Source organism: Periophthalmus magnuspinnatus, chromosome 7 (genome assembly GCF_009829125.3).
Source record: "Periophthalmus magnuspinnatus isolate fPerMag1 chromosome 7, fPerMag1.2.pri, whole genome shotgun sequence".
In the NCBI taxonomy this organism is placed as follows: Eukaryota; Metazoa; Chordata; class Actinopteri; order Gobiiformes; family Gobiidae; genus Periophthalmus; species Periophthalmus magnuspinnatus.
The window spans coordinates 5,267,208-5,291,953 of NC_047132.1; the positions used below are offsets into that span (position 1 = coordinate 5,267,208).

The 24,746-nt window shown below is 36.8% G+C and overlaps 1 protein-coding gene across 1 annotated transcript; it reads right to left on the reverse strand.

The window, feature by feature from the left end:
* Positions 1 to 4,394: 4,394 nt before the first annotated feature.
* Positions 4,395 to 24,002, reverse strand: LOC117373629 (neurofascin-like). Its single transcript, XM_033969697.2, has 28 exons — positions 23,870 to 24,002; positions 22,078 to 22,213; positions 21,851 to 21,970; positions 21,657 to 21,762; positions 21,359 to 21,549; positions 20,873 to 20,995; positions 20,185 to 20,403; positions 19,165 to 19,276; positions 17,913 to 18,100; positions 17,711 to 17,842; positions 17,256 to 17,399; positions 16,690 to 16,801; positions 16,240 to 16,403; positions 15,373 to 15,520; positions 14,487 to 14,611; positions 14,310 to 14,411; positions 13,477 to 13,674; positions 13,175 to 13,245; positions 12,877 to 13,099; positions 11,582 to 11,697; positions 10,603 to 10,813; positions 10,376 to 10,498; positions 6,230 to 6,403; positions 5,509 to 5,640; positions 5,197 to 5,266; positions 4,972 to 4,983; positions 4,852 to 4,890; positions 4,395 to 4,644 (listed from the first exon to the last, which is right to left on the reverse strand). Exons 3-28 carry the CDS (start codon positions 21,924 to 21,926, stop codon positions 4,431 to 4,433), a joined length of 3,525 nt encoding a protein of 1,174 aa, XP_033825588.1. The 5' UTR covers positions 21,927 to 21,970; positions 22,078 to 22,213; positions 23,870 to 24,002; the 3' UTR covers positions 4,395 to 4,430.
* Positions 24,003 to 24,746: the final 744 nt, after the last annotated feature.

Below are 24,746 nucleotides of genomic sequence, written 5' to 3' on the forward strand. Positions count from 1 at the left end.
GACGTTTTGCCAGAAAAAAAAAAAAAAATCTCTTAAACACATTTTTTTTGATGGGAAAAAGCCAATAGAGTGACTGTGCAGATTCAATGTGACAATATGCAAATCAAAACTCTAACAAAATGTCTCTCTAGCACCCTCTTAATATTTTACTTGGACTATGGACTTGTAAAACATCTACAGGGAGCTTTTTTGTGATGGGGCACAACGTGAGAAACTCACATGACTCTAGCTATTTCCCTTATAGGAGAAAAATAATGTTTAAAAAAAAAAAAAATCTATTATTTTTTGTTATTATTAGGCCTGAGCCTGGGACTCCGTCCCGGCGAGGGACTCATTAAAACCGCGTCCAGAGCATGGAAAATGGCAAAAATCAAGTAGTAAACACAACCCGACATGGCAGTGAGTGGTGTCAAAAATTAGAACGTGACGAGCTCTAATTGTCACAAAAGACCCCGAGAAAAAATAACGAAAGACGACTCGGTAGCGCCACCTCAAACTTTGAATTTCATGGGGCCAATGGGAGCCCAACTCGGAAAAAAGTCAACGTAAAAATCCGAAACTCACAGCAAAATATAGTACATGTCGGGACATGACAAAAATGATATTATGGCCCCGCCCTAAAATGTACAGGAATTCGGCCATATTGGATCAAACCCGGGAATGACAAAAGTGCACACCCTCGCATTCAGGACATTTTCTCGCAGTTTTCATCACAAACACTTCAAATTTAGCCAAATCCCATTAAACCCATGTGTGATTAAAGATTATCAATTACATTTTGATTATGACTTCGGGTGTGGTCATGGTGAATATTCAACAAAATCGCAAATTTTGGAATATTTCAAAAAAATATTTCTCTTTCACACATTTTTTGTTGGGAAAATGCTAATACAGTGTTTATGCACATTTGTTACCTGAACGCAATGATATGCAAATGAAGGCGCTCTCTCATAAAATGACTCTCTAGCGCCCTCTTCAAATTTCATTTTCAAAAATTCGTACAAGACAATCGATTTGTCATGGTCGTTTGAAAAAATTCACAGGGGCCTTATTTGTGATGGAGCACAATTTGAGAAAGTCACATGACTGTAGCTGTTATGGTTTAGGAGAAAAATAATGGGTGGAAAATGCGTTTCCATTATTATTATTATTCTTTATTATTTCGGTGGCTGGATTGAAGTCACTTTTGACCCCCTGAACGTTAATGAAAAGTCAATTTTATTGAACCCAAAATTCAAGGTTGGTGAAAAATTTATTATTTTGATGTTCAAAAAAATTTCAAAATGACTCAATAGCGCCACCTCAAAATTTGAAATACATTGCGTCAATGAGAGACCTTTTTCATCATAGACAAATGAAATTTGGTACAAACATAGAACATGTCAATACAAGTAAAAAAAATTATTATGACCCCACCCTAAACCCTACAGGAAGTCGGCCATTGTGGGCGGAACCCCATTTTTTCAAAATTTTACCTCTCACATTTGAATTTTTTGTGCCTCGGATTTTCATTCAAGAAACATGCAAATTGGTCAAAATGAACTAGACCCATGTGGGATTATAGGGAACTCTTTTGGAATTTTCTAAGTTATAAAATGTGGGTGTGGCCAGCCCGCAAATAAAAAAGCAATTTTTTAAAGTTTTTAAATGCGTGTAACTCACACATTTAGTGTCCTATGTCCCGGCAGGAATATACTTTTTTTTTTTTAAATGTTGATCTGAACGCATAGATATACAATTTACACAAGTCAGACATTATATTGCTCCACAGCGCCCCCTTGAACGTTTGAATTGGACCAAAAAAATTACTTTGACATAAATATTTGAAATTTGGCATGGACATCCCTATTGACACACTGAACAAAAAAAGACAATGAGAACATACCTCTATTTTCAAAGGTGTTGCCATGGCAACGTCTAACATTTCTCATTGAAATACATGGGTTTTGGTTAATTGGGATGAAAAATATTTACTGTGTCATAGACCATTGAAATTTGGTACACATATTCCTCTCATCATACTGAACAAAAAAGCCAAAAAAGACATACCTCTATTTCCAACCGTTCAGGTGTGACAATGTGATAAATGGTCTCATTGGAATGAATGGAGTAGTATTACTGAGACGCTGATTTTGGGGGGAGGGGCAATGTAAGCGGGAACGAAACGCAGGATGTTCATGATAGCGTGTACCCCGCGGTCGCAAGGGGTGGCAAGGGCCTTTATCACTGCTTGCAGTTTTAATTGTCATTGTTATTATTATTTCGATCGTATTGAGGCCATTTTGACCCTCTGAACATTAAAGAAAAGTCAATTTTATTGGACCCAGTTTGCAGGGTTGGCAAAAAATTATGTATTGTGCAATTACAGACCTATCGTTTCAACGTTAATAAATGGTAAAATGTGGGTGTGGCCAACCTTCAAAGAAAAAGGCCATTTTAAAAAGTATTAAATCATGCGTAACTCTGACATGCAGTGTCCTATTGCCCTGAACACAATAATATACAATGTACAAAGCTATAACATAAAACTGCTCTGCAGCTCCTCCTTGAAAAATTGAATGGAGCCTAAATATTTTGTTTGTTGTAGACAGTTGTAGTGTGATTTGTCATAGACCACTGAAATTTGGTACACGCATTCACCATTTGCTATGCATTTATTTATCATTCATTGGAGAAGGTAAAATTATACATGCATTCACCTCCAGAGCAGCAGTGTTTTGTATTTCTCTCATTGATTATGTGCAGTTTGAAGTCTAAATTGCATGATCAAATAACACTAAGTAATCCTTTGGTTTTAGAAAAGTAACTGTATTCTGAATACCACTAAATGAAAAAGTAACTGTACTGGAATATAGTTACTCAAAATTAGCATTATGAATACGTACATGTATTCAGTTACTTCCAAACACTAGGAGTGGGTTATCCAAAATTATCTACAAGTTATTTTTGTACGGCACAGCCACACACTTTGCCCATAATTTAGAAATTTGTAAAAATGCCCCCATTTCTGTAATGACAAACCATCCCATATTTGTCACTTTTGTATATCCACTTAATGTTCCTTTCTCTGTTGCAAATATGGACTTCATGTTGTAAATAAAAAAAGTACAGAGGACTGATTATTCTTCTGTATGTGCATGCGGTAGTGGAAAAAATTGAAATTGGGTGAACCTTTTTAAATGAACAGTTCTGTTTTTCATCTTCTTAAGACAATAAAACTCTGGTACAGCGCCTTTGTATCATCACCAAGTAAGTAAAGAATCTGATGTTTCTCAGTTAGTTTTACTCACAATTATTGTATTATGAACACTACAATCAAATGTAACAATGAGACTTTGGTTAATAAAATCTGTGTTTGTTAGTTGGATAGCTTTTTCACAGTCTTTTTTATCAACAAACATTTTTTTTTCTTCTACAATAGTTAAACACATAAACAGACATTTGTGCATTTCCATATAGGTCCTTGGCTTAAAATAAATAAACACAAAAGGTGCATTCAGTGAAACAAAAGTCCCTCTTATAATTAAGTTCATCTTCAGGACTGTTGTAGTCTGGTCTGAAAATACTATGACTTCACATCAGAGAGTTCTTTTAAAACATAAATGTGACTCAGGGCCCAGAAGACATGCTCCACCAGAATCCTCAAGTGAACTGTGTAGAGATGGACAATAATGAGACAAATGAATATATCAATATGTATATTTGATTATCCCAAGATTGATAATCAGACAATATGTTTGTATGGTATTAAAGGTGCACTGTGTAATTTTTAATGTGGACGGTTGTCCCACAGGTTGCTTCTTTGGATATGTTATTGTGTTGCAATGCACCATAGTAACGTAAATAAGTCCAATGCCATACTGTGGAGGCATTAAGGAAAAGTACTCTTTATTGTGAGATCTCCTGCAGTCTCAATAACGTGTTACACAATAGTTTAAGCTGCTGCATCCAAGTTCAGTTGCTGGTCCCAATCATTTCTCTTCTTCTGTGTTTCGGGCTCACATCTGTCCTGTTGGATGAAGTCTACACAATGTTTTTTTTTTTTAAATTGCAGTGGTGTACTTGTTTCTTCCCTTTGGTTGGGGACTTTGTAGTTTAGGTTCATGCACTGCTCAAAAAGTCGCCAAAAAGTTACCACAAATGTGCATAAATGTCTCTTTTACCAAAAGTCTGTAGCTTTTGTTTGTTAAAAAACTAAATAAAGAAATAAATTTTTAAAAAAAATTAATTCTTCAGAAATAAGTTCAAATCTTCAAAAATGTAGAAATGTCACTTAAACCAATGAAACCAATAAAGCTTTTACTATTGGCAGTTTTTATGGTTTCAAAAATGTGTAACAAAATATTCAATTTATTACTGAAAACTACATATTCTAAAAAAACCCCAACATGTCAGATAATATTCCTCCCGCCTCTGTCTTGGTTGAGTTTTTATGCCAGGGAGTAGATGCTGTTGAGGCCTCCACTAAAGTCCAGGTCCCGTACGTCCCTCCTGGCTCCTGTGTACTGCCCAATGAAGGAGCCATCCTCGTTAAAGGGGTTCTCTCCTCCTTCACTGTAGTCCACTAAACTGTCATCACTGTACGAGCGCTTCATCATGGACTCCAAAGATGGCTGCCCTCTCTGAATCCCTCGTTCTTCCTCCCTAAAGAAAAAAAGTAAACACACATGACATTTGTGTTCTCAGATAAAAAGGTAAACATTTTGTAATATTGTTTTATCCAAATTACAAACATATAGACACGAAACAGAGCGCTACAGTTATTACACGGTTGAAAACATTTATATTTAAACTGCACACAGATGGGATTTATTCTTTATTAATTTAGCTGTGAAACGAATAGAACCTTACCGTCGAGGGTGATAAGGCAAAATTGCCACGCGGGTTATTCTGAAATGAGAACATTATGAAAACTAATGCAATATTTAAACTACACATAGAGATTCAACTATCCATATTAAGCCTTTATACCTTTCAAGATTCCTTGAGTAATATGTCATGAAAAGATCAAGGTGCAGGGTGTAAAGAGAGAGGAAAAACACCATGAATTAAAACAGGAAAAAATAGATTAATATTAACATGGAGAGAATTAAAATCATGACATGACATAAGATTCTATCTTACATAGTTTGTCTGAACCATAAACCTAAGAAACTATTTGTAACTCAGCAATTTTTTTCCTCTTTAACTGCTTACCTATAATCAAATGATCCTTCTGGTTCTTTGTTGTCAACTGGCTCCAGAGAAATGTCTTTCTTTTCTCGAACTGCAACCAAACAAGCTGGTCTCATCAACATCTTATATACAGCACAAGGTTGCAAATACATAAGTAAGCAAAACAGACTTATACGTTGTAGTTTATGTAATTAGAAGAACAAATAACAAGAAGTTAATTATTTGACAAATACCTGGGCCGCAAAATTAATATAACAAAAACTTTGACGTCAATCTATTGCTATGACATTTCTCATATTATGCAGTTCTGTTATAGTCCTCTAAGGGGTTTACCTGGGTATTTTCCTCCTCGGCTCCTCTTGATGAAGCACACGATCAGTAAAATGAGAACAAGCAGCGCCACAGCACACATGATCCCGATGAACCAGCCCTGAGTCGTGATGTCCACCTGGTCCTGAGCATAAACTGAAAACACAACACACAATAGGGCCCTCCTGTTTAAAGGAGCTCAACAGTCCACTACGAAGTCTGCTCTGGTCCCAGAAGTCAATTTACTATTCATTTTTCCCATTGAAAATCCAAATGTTAGGAGTTTAAAGACATGACAGAGGCTAACCAGCTAATAACACTGTAGTTTTAAGCCAAAAAAGCATGTTTAAAACACAAGATTAGGGAAAATAATAAAGTTTCTCAAACAGATTTTAAATTAAATTATAGGTCTTGTGGTCATTAGTTTCCACATATCTGATTAGCCCTGACTTTTAATATAATTTTTCAAACTTTTAATATATTTTTGGGGGGGAAAATAGTTTGGGAATTGAATGGGAAATTACTTATTATTTCCAGAACCGGGGGTGAGTGGTCACTGTGGAGCTCCATAGCTGCTGTAATTTTGCTAAACAATTTTGGAAATATGGGATTGGAATTTTTTCTGAGAAATAATATTAAATTTTCCGACTTGAAAATTCTTGTTGTTCCTGTAGCTTAGACCTCTACAAACATGATCTGAAATTCATGGGATTCTTGTATAGTATTAGTGTAGATTTTGAGTTACTTTCAGTGGTGTAGTGGGGCGACTCCTCCGTGTACCATTCCCCGAGCCCAATCCGAGTGCGGGCTGCGATGGAGAAGCGGTAGCGTGTGTAACGGTCAAAGCGACGAATGGAAAAACTAGTGACATTTGGAGGAAACTCCTCGACCCGCAGCTCCTCTCCTCTGGTGGCGTTCACTGTGAAGAGAAAGCACGTTTCAGTGAGCAATAAGGGCCCTCAGAAAGGCTAAGTGCATTAAAGCGCTGTTTTAAGAGCCCTATCTCCTGCAGATTGCATTCTCAAGTGTTTATTACCCTCTTGTGATACTTGTGATACTTTTTCAGGTGAGATCTTGTATTTTCAGTATTACAGCTGTTACATCTTACTCAAGCAGACCATTGTGCATGCAAGGGTAAGCCTGTCACAATAATTACTATATCGACTTAAACAATACATGATAGATGGAACAATTATTTTTGGGGGTCAATATTTAGTGGGAAACTTTTTCTTATTTTTTACACTTTTCTAATGATTTGAGCAGTAAAGGGTCAAATCAATAAATTCTATGACTCATTAAGTGTTTTGTTGATATATTACAGATCATGTTCATTAAAAATACTGTACATATACAGTGGGGCTAAAAAGTATTTAGTCAGTCACCAACTGTGCAAGTTCTCCCACTTAAAAAGATGAGAGAGGCCCGTAATTTTCATCATAGGTTCACTTCAACTATGAGACAGAACGGAGGGAAATAATCCAGGAAATCATATTGTAGGATTTTTAATGAATTAATTGATACATTTCTTGATAAAATAAGTATTTGGTCACCTACAAACAAGGCTCTCACAGACCTGTCACTTCTTCTTTAAGAGGCTCCTCTGTCCTCCACTCGTTACCTGTATTAATGGCACCTGTTTGAACTCGTCATCAGTATAAAAGACACCTGTCCACAACCTCAAACAGTCAGACTCCAAACTATGGCCAAGGCCAAAGAGCTGTCAAAGGACACCAGAAACAAAACTGTGGACCTGCACCAGGCCCCGAAGACTGAATCTGCAATAGGTAAACAGCTTGGTGTGAAGAAATCAACTGTGGGAGCAATTATTAGAAAATGGAATTGCATTGCAGATATCAAGCTGTGGTTAGGACAAAATTTTCTGGATTTAAATGAAGAAAAAACAGAATATATTTTGTTTGGTGATTCTGCCCCCTTAAATCTTGGCTCACTGACCTCAAGGCTCAGACCAACTGTTAAAAATCTCGGGGTCATTCTTGACAACGCTTTTAAATTTGACAAACAAATTGACAGCGTGGTCAGAGCAAGCTTTTTTCAGCTACGTCTTTTAACAAAAGTTAAGCCATTTTTAAACCGCAATGACCTTGAGAAAACGATTCATGCTTTTATCAGCTCTAGAATAGATTATTGTAACTCACTTTATGTTGGTGTCTCTCAGTCGTCCCTGGGTCGCCTCCAACTTGTGCAAAATGCTGCAGCACGATTTTTAACCAACACATCCAGATGCCAACACATCACCCCAGTCCTTTATTCACTCCATTGGCTTCCTGTTACTTTTAGAGTTGATTTTAAAATTTTACTTTTTGTTTTTAAAGTTCTTAATGGCCTCGCCCCGCCCTACTTGGCTGAACTGTTGGTGGTCCGAAATCCAAACCGGGCCTTGAGGTCATCAAATCAACTCCTTTTGGAAGTTCCAAAAACTAAATACAAACACTGGGGTGATCGGGCCTTCTCTGTTGCTGGGCCCAAACTCTGGAACAAACTGCCTCCTGATGTGCGCACCATTACTGACTTCAGTCTTTTTAAATCCAGGCTTAAAACATATTTATTCAGACTGGCTTTCAACACTTAGTAATGTTGTGACACATTATCATTATTTATAATTTGTTGTATTAATGTATTTTATTCTATTTTATTCTCCTATTTTACTGTTTTAGTATGATTTTAACTTGTTTTAATTTGATTTTACTGGAAAGCACTTTGGTCACCTTGAGTGTTGTAAAGTGCTCTATAAATAAATGTTGATTGATTGAATGGAAGACATACAAGACCACTGATAATCTCCGATCTGGGGCTCCACGCAAGATTTCACCCCATGGGGTCAAAATGACCACAAGAACTGTGAGCACAAACGGAAGGGGGGGCACAGTGATAAAGTACAGTAATACACTACACCACCAGGGTGCAGTGCCAGACGTGTCCCCCTGCTTAAGCCAGGACATGTCCAGGGCCGTCTGAAGTTTGCTAGAGAGGATTTGAATGATCCAGAAGATTGAGAGAATGTCATATGGTCAGATGAAAACCAAAATAGAACATTTTGGTAAAAACTCAACACTGGTGAACACTGTTCCTACTGTCAAGCATGAGGGTGAAAACATCATGCTTTGGGCCTGTTTTTCTGCAAAGAGATCAGGACGACTGATCCGTGTAAAGGAAAGAATGAATGGGCCCGTGTATCATGAGATTTTGAGTGAAAACCTCCTTCATCAGCAAGGGCATTGAAGAAGAAATGTGGCTGGGTCTTTCAGCATGACAATGATCCCAAACACACCACCCAGGCAACGAAGTGGCTTCGTAAGAAGTATTTGAAGGTCCTGGAGTGGCCTAGCCAGTCTCCAGATCTCAACCCCAGAAAATCTTTGGAGGGAGTAGAAAGTCCGTGTTGTCCAGCGACAGCCCCAAAACATCACTGCTCTAGAGGAAATCTGCAGAGGAATGAGCCAAACTACCAGAAACAGTGTGTGAAAACCTGTGGAGACTTACAGAAAACGTTTGACAACTGTCATTGCCAAGAAAGGGTATATAACAAAGTATTGAGATGAACTTTTGTTATTGACCAAATACCACCAAATTTCCACCATAATTTTCAAATAAATTATTTAAAAATCAGACAATGTGATTTTCTGTGTTTTTTTTGTTTTGTTTTTTTTCTCTTCTCTCTTCTGTCTCTCATAGTTGAATTGAACCTATGATGAAAAGTCCTCTCTCATGTTTTTAAGTGGGAGAACTTGCACAATTGGTGGTGACTAAATACTTTTTTGCCCCACTGTAGAATAAGTGTTTTGGCGAAATCCTGCTTCATGTCAGTGACATAATGGCATTAAATATTATTGTTTATTGTCAATATTTTCTTCACCAATATATCGTACTTCAAAATGTATTATCATGACAGGCCTATGCAACGTATACAACTGTTCATGGGTTCAGTTTCCTGTTATATGCAACCATTTGAAGACTTTTTCAAAACCTATAATATTGCGCTTTAAATTGTTAATAGCTATTGCAATAGTCCTAATGTTTTATCATTCCGAAGCCCTTGGATATGTCACGGAAGTGTGCTTAACAGTAGCATACTATAGCGGGCTTTCCTATTAGTGGGGAAACTATGATGATGCCATCTCGACTTCCACTGAGATTAAGATGTCTTTTACAGAGGGAACCCCATTTTACATGTACATGAGTGGAAGGGAAAACCAGAACACCCAAGAAAAACCTGTACAGACACAAGTCGAACATGCAAACTCCACGAAGAAAGGCCATGTCTGAGAATTAAAACCATGACCTTGTCACTGTGAGGCAGGACAGCTGACCACTGTGCCACTATACAATTAATAGGATGTGATTCATATTATTAACTATTACTACTTATTTGGCATTCAGTAGGACTTTTTATTAATTATTTTACTTTGTATTCAATTTAATTCACTTTTTAAATATGTTTTGATAATATTTGATTTAATATATACTTATTTTATACTGTTTTGCTTATGTTCTATTGCGAGTGTGAATGTTTTATGTACATCCATTTCTGTGTCCTTGTTGGAGTCTAAATGAAAACAGAACAAACTGCTGTGTATTTGTTTTTCATAAAATTTGTTAGAGCAAAATATGGCACCATAATCTCAGTACACTTATCCCCATCCAACTATCTATCCATTTTTGATTGTTTATTTATGCTATAGATTCTGTAATTAAAACTCAAAAGTGTAAGTGAGACTCTGAGGACGACCGCAGTTGAAACTGTCAGGTATAAAAACAAACTAAACCTTGGTCTGAAACAATAATCTATTAAAATAAATTAACGGGAGACCAGATGAACCTCATTGGTCAAAAGTGTAAGACTAGAGTGAATTGGATGAAGAGGTGAGAGTACCTGTCTGGTACTTAAGGGAGTACCCAGTGATAACTCCATTGGGCTCTGCTGGCAGCTCCCAGTCAACGTAAATACTGTCCAGATGTCGCTGTTGGATCCGGAAAGACTTTGGAACAGATGGTACTGAGAGAAAACAGCAGGGCACAGCGGGCACAGTGGAGGAAAGTTCATTTGGGGTGTCTGTGATAGAAACTGAGTAAAAATCCCACTCACGTTTGGGTACTTACCCCCTTCAGGTGTGGAGAAGTGGATGTAATTACTGGCCGGTCCTTCATAGCGACTGTTGGCCACCACAATGTACATCTTGTAGTTGCTGTAGGGGATGAGATCAGTGAGGACTCCAGAGGGCTCTGGGCTGTCATCTGGAAATGATTTGGACTTCATGCCTCTGTTGACTCTGTGCCACCTCAACTGGCTGCTGTCTCTCCAGTAATAAACCTGGTACAGTAAAATATAAATGCTTTTAGGTTCAAGAAGATGACAGTGCTGCATAAGAAATGTCTATATGTTCTTTGTAATAGAAGCAGGCGCATTGACTTCCTATTCTGCTGAGGCGATTCTTGGCTGTTTGCCGCTTATCTTCATGGTATTATTTCAGTGTAGTAACATTTGCAATGTATCAATGTTTGTGCCAACACTGAATCCCATGCATTTCAGAACATATTTGTAGAGATCTAAACTACAGGTACAACCAGAATGTTCTATAAAAAAGACAGGATATTTTGTTTGCAGAGAACAATCTATTATCTAAATACATGCAGCCTTTGCAATTTAATAACTAAGCCAACTCAAACTATGACTTCAATTTGATTGCTATCTCTGGTGCAGTCCTCATAGCAATATGTTTGAATCTGATGTTTTCCAAAGAACTGAAAGTACAACACTGTGGGTGGGGATAGGGGCTAGGTGAAAACAGAATTTTATGAGCCCTTGCGACTCAAATGCAGGACGATGCGTGATTACTCAAGCACGCGTGATCAATCAAAATATAATAATGATTCATTTTTTCATATTTGTATTTTTAAATGAGATCCTCCAACCGAAAATGAATAATTACAAAAAGTTTTTGATCATAAACACAGGTAAAACTAATTCTGACCTGCTCTCCCACTGAATTATAATTTTATGAGGCTCTACGATGTAATGACGTCACACAAATGCAAAAGACAAGAACGACAAATTGAGTAAAACAATTCGGCCACTCACCTTGTATTCTTTTAGTTCACCCATAATAGAGCTTTTGTCGACCGTGTCCCAATGCAGAGTGACCTGAGTGCTTTCAATGTCTGACACTCTCAGGTTCAGGGGGGCTGCAACTGGACCTGGAGCAAAGAGTATTTCAAAAATCTATATCTGAGGTACCCATGTCAGTGGCAAACAATTTAACCATTATACAGTGAGTAAATATTGCAAAAATGTTTGAAAAAATGTAATACAGCCAATTATATAATGATCCAAGATACTTCAGACCAACTTCATTTTTAAATATTATAATTTTAGGCAAATAATTCACCTGTGCAAAATGTTCTTGTTTTAAGTTACACAATTAAAATATTTCACTACTAGTCATATAAATGTCGAAAGGATAAATACAGTGGTCTCTCATTTATCGCGGGGGTTACGTTCTAAAAATAAGCTGCAATAGGCGAAATCCGAGAAGTATCAGCTTTATTTTTTACCTTTATTCTATATGTTTTGCAGCTGTAAAACCCCTCACCACACACTTTATACACCTTTCTCACACAGGCATTAACATTTTCTCACATTTCTCTCTTGTTTAAACACTCTCAAAGTTCAAACCTTCGTAGGCGCCTATATCGGTGCAGAATGTTTCATCGACATTGTGGGTTTTGTCGAGGAGAAAACTTGCATTTGTAGACTTTGCAATTTGGCTAAGAGAAAGTCTCCTGTACAGTACAGAATGTGAACACATTCTGTACTGTACAGGAGACACGGCACAGAGGAGACTGATGGACAATGGTCTACAGTCCCTTAGCCAATCAGGACACAGAACACAATGCTCGATCATACACTGTAAAAAAAAAAAGCATGCAAAATACCACAAAAAAATTCGCAAAACAGCGAAAATGCGAAAGCTGAACCACGATATAGTGAGGGACCACTGTAAAATAGAGCTGAACGATTTGGGAAAATATCAAAGGAATTTTTTTTCTGACAAGCATTGTGATTAGATTTGCGATTTATGTGTTTAATAGGATTTTGTTCAAACTTCACGAATCCAGAAAAAATTACAAAAATACAGAAATGTGAACTTACAAACTAATACAAGAATCACATTTCAGAACATGTTGGTGCAGATCTAAACTACAGGGCTACCCATTTTTATGCAGAATAAAACACAAATATTTGTAAGATAATTGCACCCATCCAAATTATGATTTTGATTCAATTGAGATTAATCTTGCATCCCTAATTCAAGCTAGTCAGAAGTACTTATATGAAAATTTAAAATATGAGATTTTGTAGTGTGTCCTGCTTACGATCCTCTCCAGAGTAGCCAATGACCACAGGCGACTCTGGCCCCAGCCCAAATTCATTGACAGCTTGAATCTTGAGCTCATATGGAGTAAAAGTATCGGCATCGTAAATGTAGTATCTCAACCATTTTGTAGTAGCGTTTTTCCATTCTTCTCTGGAATCTCTCCTTCTCCACCAAACCAAATATTTGAGGTGAGGCCCGTTCCACTCTCGATAGGACAGAGGCTGAAAACAATATAAAATGATCTTTAAGACAAATTATTAAAATCAGAAAAGTGTGTTGCTTTTATTTTACTATACCTCCCAGCTGATTTCCATGTTATTCCTCCATGTCCCCACACCTTTTAGATTTTTTGGTATAACATCTGGGGCTGTAAAAAAGCAAGAGGTTTGTCATGGTAGTTAGAAGTTAAATATCAGTAAATTCATAATTCTACTTTATAGGACTGTTAAACTATCAATACTAAAGATCACTGTATAAGAAACAACTATATTTTTGTATTAAAAATAACATTCTATATTCAAAATAACATTACCATCGCTATATAAAGAAGAACTTTATCATCTCACAATGGAGTAATTCCATTAAAATATTTACTTACGTGCACCACTGCTCTGGAAACGGGAGGAGGAGCGACTGGGACGACTTGGCCCAATTTCGTTGACGGCTATCACTCGAAACTCGTAGTACGTGAAGGGGATGAGGTGCAGTATCACAGAATTGAGGTTGCCAGGATACGACGACAGATTTCTCCACTTCCAGGGTAACCAGTCATCATCATCGTACTGCACCAAATACTCTGCAAGAGTCAAACAAATTCATTTACGTCAATAATGGATGTTTTTGAGATTTACAAAGCATCGTTTTAGGATGTAGATAACATTAATAATGCTAGTATGTAATTTATTGTGTTGTAAAGTGACATCATGGACCTTTTAATTAATGTAAATAATGTTTCATTAATCAGAGATTTAACTTTTGAATATTTCTTACAAAAATCAATACACTGTAAGAGTTTTCCATATTAACATCCTAGAATTTGAAAAGAAAATGTAAATGAATAACAGATATATGTGATTTAAATGGAAATGTTTGGTGAAATGTTTTAAAGTAGCCATCAGTATTAAAAGCATTTAATAGACAAACATGCAAAAAGTTCGATTGCTCTTCTTTCTGCTCCTTTTGTAAATTCTTTGTATGTTTAAATACATAAATAAATATTCTATTCTTGTCTATATTAGTATTATCATATAGGAAACATCCAAAAAGTAAAATCTATACCACGTGTTGAACTATATCATTTATATAAAAGCCCATTAACCAAAAAAATGTATCCAACCCACACCACAAAATTGCAATATTATTAATCATGATCATTAATCATTATATTAAATCATGCTTCTCTCTACTCTTTTGATGTTGTCTGGTTCTAACCTGTGATTGGACTGTGGTTACTGTCTCCAGGAACCCACGTCAGTCTCACAGTTCGTTCATATGGATCTGACAGCTGTAAATCAGTGGGAGGGTCAGGCCGATCTAACGTAAAAAAGCGTCTGTTAGTTTAAATCAGTAAAACACTACAAAAACACAGTAATAATAATGTTATGTTACCCATGATCAGTAGCTGTGCTGATGCAGACTTTTGATCCAGTTCTCCTTTAGCTATGCACGTGTAGTTCCCCTCATCACCCCTGTTTACATTATTGATGAGCAGATTTGCTTCCTCCATGTTATATCTAGACAAAGACGAAAACATTATTAAAACTGAACATATTTGAATTTGAATTGGGAATATTGCTCTTAGACATGTGCAGTGTAGAAAATGTATGACTTGGCAGATATTTGTCACTATAACACTAGGGACTGATGTATGTTTTGTTTGAAAAGGGCTATATAAGAATTTGACCATTTACCATTTATGAGAAATTAGCAGCTTTGCTAGTTTGAACATGATTCTAAAAGATAAAACTTTGAATACAATTAAATTTTACCACTAAAATCATCAGAAGGTGAAGATGTATGGTCTTTTTTTTTTTTAAATGTAGGAACCCTTGCGTTCAGTTGCTTATATAATGATTTCAAACAAAGTATTTCTGTTTGTTTAGAAGAAGATAACGTGGCAAAATAGCACTACTTTAACATATGTGAATGAAACGGAGAGGCGCCTCTGCGGATACCACTGGAGCAGAGGCATGTGAACACATTTAAAGCGATCATCGAGGAAGAGGGATATAATATACGAAGGCTTGAACTTTGAGAGTGTTTAAACAAGAGAGAAATGTGAGAAAATGTTAATGCCTGTGTGAGAAAAGTGTATAAAGTGTGTGGTGAGGGGTTTTACAGCCAAAAACATATAGAATACTTGTAAAAAATAAAGCTGATACTTCGCGGTATACTACCACGATAAACCAGGGACCACTGTATTACACATTTAAAAGCTGCAAAGGGTTGATTAAGCATAACAGGTCTCTGTCAAAGTTATATTACTATGACTCACCTCCAGCCGAGAGTGACGTATCTCTTATCTTTCATCCAGGTTGTAGTGACAGATGCAGTAGAGTCAGATTTAACCACACACTCTAAACGCACATCTGTTCCACGTATTACCTTTGTATTCTGGGGCTTTGTGACAATTACTGTAGGCTCTAAGAAAAGAATATCGAAAAACGTACCATATCACTGAAAACACATGAACTGTCTTTAAATTTGCAATACAATACTGATATCACATATTTTTTTTACTTTTATTTAACCAAGAGAATCATTGTCATTAAAAATCTCTTTTCCCGAGAGTGTCTTGGCCAAGAGGCAGTTCAATTCACAATCATTAAACACAGACAGAGAAACCCTGGGACAATCAACTGTACATTACTCATCATCCAATAAATCATTACTATACAAGACCTCGTGTAAAACAACTACAACAAGAAGACTGTTCTTCTAAGACATTTTAAAGTCTCTTTTACATATTTAGCAAGACCAGACTGTTTAGTCTAAGTTCAGCTTGAATTTCATTTTTTAATAATTCCACCTTAATAAAACATGAAGAAATGCTTAAATAATGAACAAATTGTTTATTAAGAAGCATCCAGGCTTTGGAACTATGTAATTAAGGAGTTAAAGTAATAAATAGTAAGTAAGCCTAAATCATTCTTACATTCTTATATTTTGTATTTGCATATCAAAGTCTATTTAAGTTGACCTTACTATTATTTATTATAGTTTATGTTGCACCATACCGCTGAAACACGTTTCTGGTTGGAATTTTGTTCAATGACAATGACAATATAACAAAACTGAATTAAAACTAATTTAATAAAAAACTAATTCCAAGGCTATTAAAATAATAGTTATAATTAGTTACCTTTAACCTCGACCTGAACTTGGCTCTCCTCTCTTCCTGCGATGTTGCTGACCACACAGAGGTACGTCCCCTGGTCCTCGATTCGAATGCGATTTATCTGCAGAGTGCCATTTCTGTGGGTCTTAAATCGATTGCCTTCTAGATTCCCCTGTCCATATTTTGACCTTCACACACACAGACACACAAAAACACGCAGACAAAAACACACACATTGGGTTTAGACATTACATTGACTACATTGACATTTATTTACAGGAGACATATCCTAACTTTAACCATAATCACTTCTTCCCTAACCTTAACATACTTTAACCTATATCTGAATTTTAAACCATGTTGTAAAAGAAAAATTCTAATTTGTCAACTGAGCAAAAAGTTGTAGGTTGACGTTTGGTTGCTCATCCAAGCCGCTTCTGTACATGGTTGTGGTTATACAAAAACATGCCTTACCATCGTAATTCAGGCAGTGGAGATCCAAAGTAGAGACAGTCTAAAAAGGCGTGTGTGCCCTCGATCACCTTAAGGTACTCACTTCTGGGACTAAGGATACGAGGTGTGGCATCTGAATGTATAGAAAATGACGGTGTAACTTCAGTAAATGGTTAAACAGTCATTACAATAGTCAGCCTTAGAGGTAAAGGTGTACAATGTCACTTTTGTGCTTGTCTCCATGTAAATGTTATTGCAATAACTGATGAATGTAATGCCATACAAAATATGCTGATTTCAGAATGGGCATCAGGCTATATGAAAGGTGAAAAATTAGGACTGTTAACATAAAAAATTCTTCTTCTTCTTTTTTTTTAATGGAAAAAGTCCTCAAATGTTGCATATAACAGGAAACTGAAATCCATTAAGAGCAGAATCAAATATTTAGAGTTAAAGGTTGACCGGATCTCTTTAGAATATTAATGCCATACAGTGGAACATACCAGGCAAAACAATGGGGATACGTCTGTTGACCCCTGCACAAGAAAAGTTACATAGTTCACCTTTAAATATGATGATTTACTCACGGAGAACATTGACAAAAGCGTTGGCCAGTAGATAGCCAAATTGATTGGATGCATTACACTGATAGACAGCAGTGTTTTCTACTGTTGCACTGCGAAAGATAAGAGCGTCTCCTGAGACCACTCTGTTGGGCTGGTGGGTGGCGACTGCAAAGAATATAAGGAAAAATGCAAAAGTCACATAAAGATGTAACTACGATGGTGATTATTAGGACTGGATGACTTTGGAAATCATTGGTTCAAAGTTCACATTTTATCTACTTCTAGAAGAATTGACAAAAAGACTGGACTTTAAAACTGACAAAGTAACATTTTTATGAAGAATAAGATATTTTGTTGTTTGTACATGAACGTATGATACTTCAAAAACTGCAGCCTTTCTATCTATTCAAATTGCAATTTTAATTTGATTACAATGAAACAAACTCCTGGTTATTACGTATCATTTCCATACATACATTCAATAGGTTCTCCATTTATAAACCATTCAATAGTGGGACGAGGTACACCGTCCGCTTGGCAAACTAGACGTCCATTTTCCTCAGGAGCCAAGATCAAATTAGTGGGTTTTTCCAACCAGAAAGGAGCCGCTGAAATACAATGTAGATGAGTTAATTGACTGTACATAATGAGAGCTAAATTACCATAACACAGCCTTACCTTTGACCTTAACTGTTATGATGTGCTCAATATAGCCCAGCTTATTAGTGGCTCTGCAAATGTATTCACCAGCATCTTCAAAAGCAGCCTTTGGGATTTGAATTAACTTGTTAAAATTCTTGACTTTCATTCGTGAAGTCACATCCAGACTTCCGCCATTTTTAGTCCAAGTGATATGAGGAGTGGGCCTGAGATGGAAGAAGCTTTAGGTCATGTTCACGCTTCAAAACTGGGACTACAACCAGAACTACACCTAGTCTAAACAAACACTAGAGCAGAACCTCCATCAGAACTCAAATTGGGGATTAAACCAAGTGTCAATACAGCTACAGTATCTTTGTTAAATTACTCAAAAACAGTTGATCAAAAATGCAAAAAGAATCTTAGAAATAAAGACCAACTGAACAGTAATAAAGATAGACCCATATATGAGGCCGATATTTGGACATTTTAGTGAATCAGCTTTTGGCCTTAAATTTCCATCATAGGCCGATATTTGTTTTGGTCAGTCTGCTGCCTAAAACACATAAAGCTTTAAATCAACACTTTAATACAAAGAGATAGCTGCACAAATGTGACTATAGAGACATCTTATAGGTTTGTGGGAAATAAGGACTGGGATGAGTTTGTGGTACATTAAAATAGCATAATCTGGGAAAATAACCAAAATCAGCTCTACATATCAGCCCAAAAATATTGGCAGAGCTTATCGGCCATCGGTTACTCTGTATTCTAAACAATCAGTATTGACATCAGCCATGAAAAAACGCATATTGGTCGATCTCAGTAATACAGTAAAACAGTAATAAATAGGGCAGGGAACCATGGGGTCACATCTGATTTGATACAATATATGGAATTTATATATGCAATTTTAAGTATTTTTAAGAACCAAATATATTTAATTTTTTTTTTTTTTTTTGCTAAACCACTTCCTGCACAAACTTACACACAAAATAAAATACACACATTTTAATCACCAAAACATTGAATATGTGAAATGTAGTGCATAAATAAGTTTCCTTTCCCATAAACAAGCAAAAAAAAAAAAAAAATTGTAGCACTGTCCCAAGATAATTTTGTAAAATGTACCATAAATACTCAATACAACGGCCCACAATATATGCTAAATATAGTATGCATATCGGTATTTTGCTATTTTACCACACCTCTGGTAATAAACACATAATAATTAATGAGCAAAGTAAAGAAATGACTGCAATAATAGAATATTTATGGGTATTGCACTTACATGCCTGCAGCTATACACTCCAGCAGCAGCTCCTCCCCCTGCAGCACCAGCACAGAGCTGGATGAACCGACAGGGGACAGCCAGGTGGGGGCAGCCTCTACCACTGAGCGTGCTATACACAAGAACACAGTACTGCTTTTCACATGCTCCCACTATTTCAATTCATTTAACAGCTTGTTAAGTTCAAGTTAGCACACACTCACCACACTTAGTAAAGCAGCAAGGTGGGAGAAAATTAACCAGTCTGAAATAAAATAAAACAAACAAAAAGGTCTTCAGGTGTAAATGGGTTATGATCATTAAAATAAACATAGAGCTGTTTATTCTCTGTTACTAGTTAAAAGTAAGTAATTAGACCATGGTTTCTGAGGGAGAGGTCAGATCAGGGCAATTAATCAAATCCTGATTACAAATATTGCTCCAATCAATTACAAAAACTGGTGAAATTAAAATAATTCATAATTATGGGTGTATCCCAGGGGAAAAGCCACTAATTTACAGAGGCTGAAACATGAAATACAAACTAATAAATTATAACATGTATTTTAACCTACAACACATATGTTATAGTATTAAAAATAATATGTTCAATTTTTACCCAAATACCAATTATTATTATTATTATTATTATTATTATTATTATTATTATTATTAACTATTATTAGATTTTAGATTTTAAAGGGGCACTATGTAACTTCTCTGGTCTCTTGCTTGGCCTGTGATGGTCCACAGTGTGGCACTAAATGTGTCCATCTGGCACTTATTCAATTACAGGTTTTTTTATTGCAAATACCTTGAAAAACATGCATTTTTACTGTAAGATGTGATCAGTAACTTGTCCTGGTGATGTGACCTGCTTGTTTCTATGTTGACTGATAACAATGTAGAACATATAGGCAAAGTAATAACATCTCCATGGAGACAAACATGTAGTGGACCCCTTCAAAAGAAAAGTTACACAGTGCACCTTTAAGATGGGTTACAGGAGAATAAACGTAGAAATGAGTGCTTCATATTTACCAATTAGCACCTTCACGACCACAGGCATCTTCTGCTGGATCATGTTCTTGTACGGGAAACGCGTGTTACAGCAGAAGTCAGACACAGAGTCGTTGAACAGGACATTGGAGAAGTACAGATCTCCACTGACACCCATTGAAACTCTGCGGTCCTGGGGCACAGCCTTCATGGTGGGGAACGCCGTCTGAACGGGCCAGTTAAATGGTCTGGCATAGGAGCCTGCAGGAAAACACTCAGGAGTTATGTTCATTCAACAAAGTTGAATAAATTCTACAGTTACTGAAAGTAGATTTTATCACACCTTAGTGTAAAAAAAAAAAAGTTGAGCAATGTATATTCTTATATTGACACTTTGCAGCTGATTGCTCACTGTAGGCACTGCTCTGTCTGAGGCTTTGTTAGACTTTAATCTGAACTTTGTTTTAACACAATTTGACCAGAAAGAACTGACCTAGTTGGAACTACAGCAGGTGAGATGATTTGTGCTCTTAAACAAGTCTCTCATGTATATAATCACAGTCATATAGCTCGCATTACCCAACAGTTTTGGGTAAACACCTAAAAACGACCACAAACACCAGGACAACAACAGGACATATTGATCCCAGAAGTGTTTGCTAATATGTGTATTGTGTCACCATAAAACTCTAAAAGATCTAAAAGATTACAAGCTTTTAACATGTCTCACAGCTTTTCATCCAGTAGGTTTCAGGTTTCGGGGGGCCGGCCGGGGGATCACATGGCAGGACCAGAGGTAAACCTGCACTGACCACCACAGGCTCCTGGATCTCCCTTGGCCACACTGGAGCTCCTAAAGTGTGAGAAGGTTTTGATGAGACACCACAATGGAGAACATTAAATAAACATGAATAAATAAAAATATAAATGAATAAATAAATAAATAAATAAACTAAAATAAGAGGCACTTGCAACATTAATCACTCTATTCAGTAAATCAATGTCAAAATGTATATTATGTTTGCATTGGATTTATTTATGCCACATTTGTGCGTAATACATATGTACTAAGTTGAACACTACTGAAATTAATCTATTTTGGACCACATAGGGCGTTCCAATTGATAGGCTCGATAAGGTGAGTTAGTGTGACACCTTCTTTCTATAAAAAGGTCATATTCATTCATTTCTCAACAGCACAGATATGGACACTCACTGTAAAGCATGAGTCTAATTTTGTTGGAGTACGCAGACCCATACTGATTGGAAGCAATGCACTGATACTCTGCTTCGTACTGTTCGGGATTGTACTTGGCGTAAATATCCAGCGTCCCTGAGCGCCTGCGCATCGACGTCTGGGAGTCACGTGCAACGTTGAAATATTTCCCATTGCGCCTCCAAGAGAAACTTGAAAACAAAATTATAATTCCAAATAATTCAGTACTTTTAAGACAATCAAAATTTGAAGTAATCAGAGGTATTGTGATGCAGATGATAGTAATATATGATCTTACATGGGATAGGGGTTTCCTTTAGCCTCACACTCTATGACCATAGTCTCCTTTGGGTCAACAATGTGTTCTTTCAGAGACTGCTTGGTGATGGTTGGAGGCTGTTTGACTACAACATAAACATAGTGATAGTATGGATGGATTAAAAGCTGGATAAATACAACATCTGCATAATAAAGGGCGAGATATCTCCGTACCTTCCAAGGGGACCTCAAACATCCACACAGGCTGACATAATGGCAGAAAAAATACTAGAACAACAAGTCCGTCCATAGTTAAAAATGGTATCAAGCCATTATTACTGATGCACACTCCAACTGCCAAAAAAAAGGGGAAGAAATACGAACTTATACAATCATCTGTCAATATATTTCAATACACAGAGAATAAGTATATACCTCTACAACTGATTTTCTGCACCTACCTTCCCTATGAAGTCAACTCAGGACTCTCTTTGCTCATCACGTCTTTTGGACTTTTCAGGATAATTTTCCGCATAATTATTCCTCTCGATGAAGTATAGAATTAGTAGCAGGCCTTCAAACATCAGGTCTGAAGTCCTTAGGGAGTTGAAACGTTTCATTAATGCAGTTTCTGTCTGTCCCTGTCACTTACATGCTGCCCACCCTTCCCCATGAATAATGAATGAGCACCATACACCACCTACTACTGACCACTGGCATTGACGCACATATACTCAAACACTAACTTTCTCTACATAATACTACATTGTCCATACAAGATGAATAAATGATAATAAAATATGTATCATTTATTTTATTGTAAGGAATGATGTCTCTGGTCTAAAAATGTTAACTTGCCCTTGGCTGACACAACAAGTTGTAAAGCACTTGTTGGTTTTGATGACATCAAATTGTGGGCCTGTTGTTGAGTTGTGTGAAAGCAGCTTTTGTCCTGGTCATATGAATATAACATCGTCACATGCTTCTGTTGCTGTGAACTGGTGGGAAACAGCTTTGATGGAATGCTTCGATTAATTTCCTTTTAAAATAATGTGCGCGTAGGTTCACTCTTACAGATTCTGGTTCATAATCTGTGTGCCCTTCTCATGCCTGGATAATAGAAAATATTCATTGGCTATAATACTGTGCACTGTATATTGTTTTATAAAGACTGAATACTTTTATCATGTGTATATAGATGTTGTTCCCATGGGGGATCGTGGCAGAGATTGGTGCAGAGGATACTAAATAAAAGGCAGCTTTGTGAAGTAGACTCTTAATTCAAATCAGTTTTGCTTCCTGTGGCGACCATCATATAAACAATTGGTCTTTCTACAAACTTCATTTTATGAATTAAACTGGACGCCCTGGACTCCCCTCAGTGTTGACAAATGAACGCATCCTTAACCCTCACATCAGCAGACGGGCATATGGCCTGGCTTTGAGAATGGGCTTTTCTCTCCATTTACATTTGAGAGCAGGGGCTTGTCCATCAGCAGTGATCAGTGCCATGCACCAGATTGCACAGTCAAGAGGCAGATAGAGCTGGCTGAGTGACCACAAGAACCCCTGTATGCTCCAGGGCTCCTGTGGCACGTGTGAGCGTGCCCTGCATCAGAACAGACAAACTGTAGGAGGCAGCGTGTACCACACAAGCTGCGCACTATGACATCACACTGTCATGGCCGACCAGGCACACAATGTACTACAGTAACTTCTGTGACCAGTCAAATGCTGGTCTAAGCAGTGACTACCACCAGCTCAGGAAGAGGGGACAGGGGCAATAACTGACATATTTTTGAGAGAGAAAGGGACCTGTGCCAAAATGCACTCACTCTGAAGGGGCACTATGTATGTTTTTTAGAGTCTTTGTTATTTTGCAGAGAATGGCTCACGAAATGGCGTGTATACTTTTCTGGTCATAAAACACCTGTAATTACATAAATGAAAGATAAAAAATTAAGTTTATACAATACTGATGGACCATCTGCCAGAAAACCTGGTGCTCCTTTAATTCAAAGACTTACATAGTACAGAGTACATACATCTATTATTCATTATTAAGTAAACTTTGAAAATAAAAAAAAAGAAAATGAGAAATGAGAAATGAGGAAGAAATAAGAATGCATGCCATCCTGATCTAATTCAACGTCTTTGAGAATGTACTGCCAACACAGGTACACACCATGTACACATCACATGTTTTAGCTGCATTTACTCATTGTACTCTAACATGAAGAGTTGAAGTCTTACCTATTTCTGTGTACTTTGCTCCTTCTTTGCTTGGCTGCATGTAGATCCTCCTCCTTTGTCACTCTTGGATTTCCAATACAGCCATAGTTAATGCTGCTGTGTCTTGTTTTGACCTGATCTGTCCCTCACGGCTTCTGTAACAAAACTCAAGCAACCCGTCAGAAACTGGGTCCCACGCTTTGGTCACACGTCCCCTTCATAATAAATCCATTGTGAAATCCATACTGAACAAAAAAACATTGTGCTGAATAAGTAAAATACACAATTTAACTTAGTATTTCCTCATAAAATGTAAAAAAGCTTTGTTTAAAAAAAAAAAAAAATCTGCTGATTTGTGCTTTCTGTGTTTAAAATGTATTGTAGGATTCTGACATTGTATCGTTGCGCTGGCTGGCACAAACACATGGTCTCTGGACAAAGGGCCTCTGTCAGGCCCAAGCTATTGTGAATTAAAAGGATACAGCCCCCACAGACATAACCAGAATGAATTTACCCCTGACAAATTGTGTATGATTCCATTGATATATCCACAGACCATTCACTGGAAGAGAAATAATGACAAAAGTAGAATATGGCACATTTGAAATGACTCACTTATTAAGCAGCAATAAAAAAAAAAAAAAAAAAAAAATTAACAATAATAATAATAAAAAATACTTGTAAATATGTGTATTCAGCTAAATAATTTTTTTTATTATTGTCATAATATATCTTACATGTATACAGTTAATGTGACTGAAAGGGGTCTGCCAACTGCCTGTTACCATGGAGATGTCACTGTTACTTTGTAAAGTATTACATTAACTTATCAGGTTTCTTGGACATATGTACATGAGACCACTGCCAAGCTACACGTCAGACCTGTTTAGCAAAAGAA

Excerpts from the sequence above, each read along its gene's own strand:
- LOC117373629 (XM_033969697.2), bottom strand. The coding sequence starts at position 21,926 with ATGGACGGACTTGTTGTTCTAGTATTTTTTCTGCCATTATGTCAGCCT. Across the intron at positions 14,412-14,486 it reads AGCACAGCTACTGATCATGG|ATCGGCCTGACCCTCCCACT; the intron begins GTAACATAACAT and ends TTTTTACGTTAG. Across the intron at positions 5,641-6,229 it reads GCCCCACTACACCACTGAAA|TTTATGCTCAGGACCAGGTG; the intron begins GTAACTCAAAAT and ends TTGTGTTTTCAG.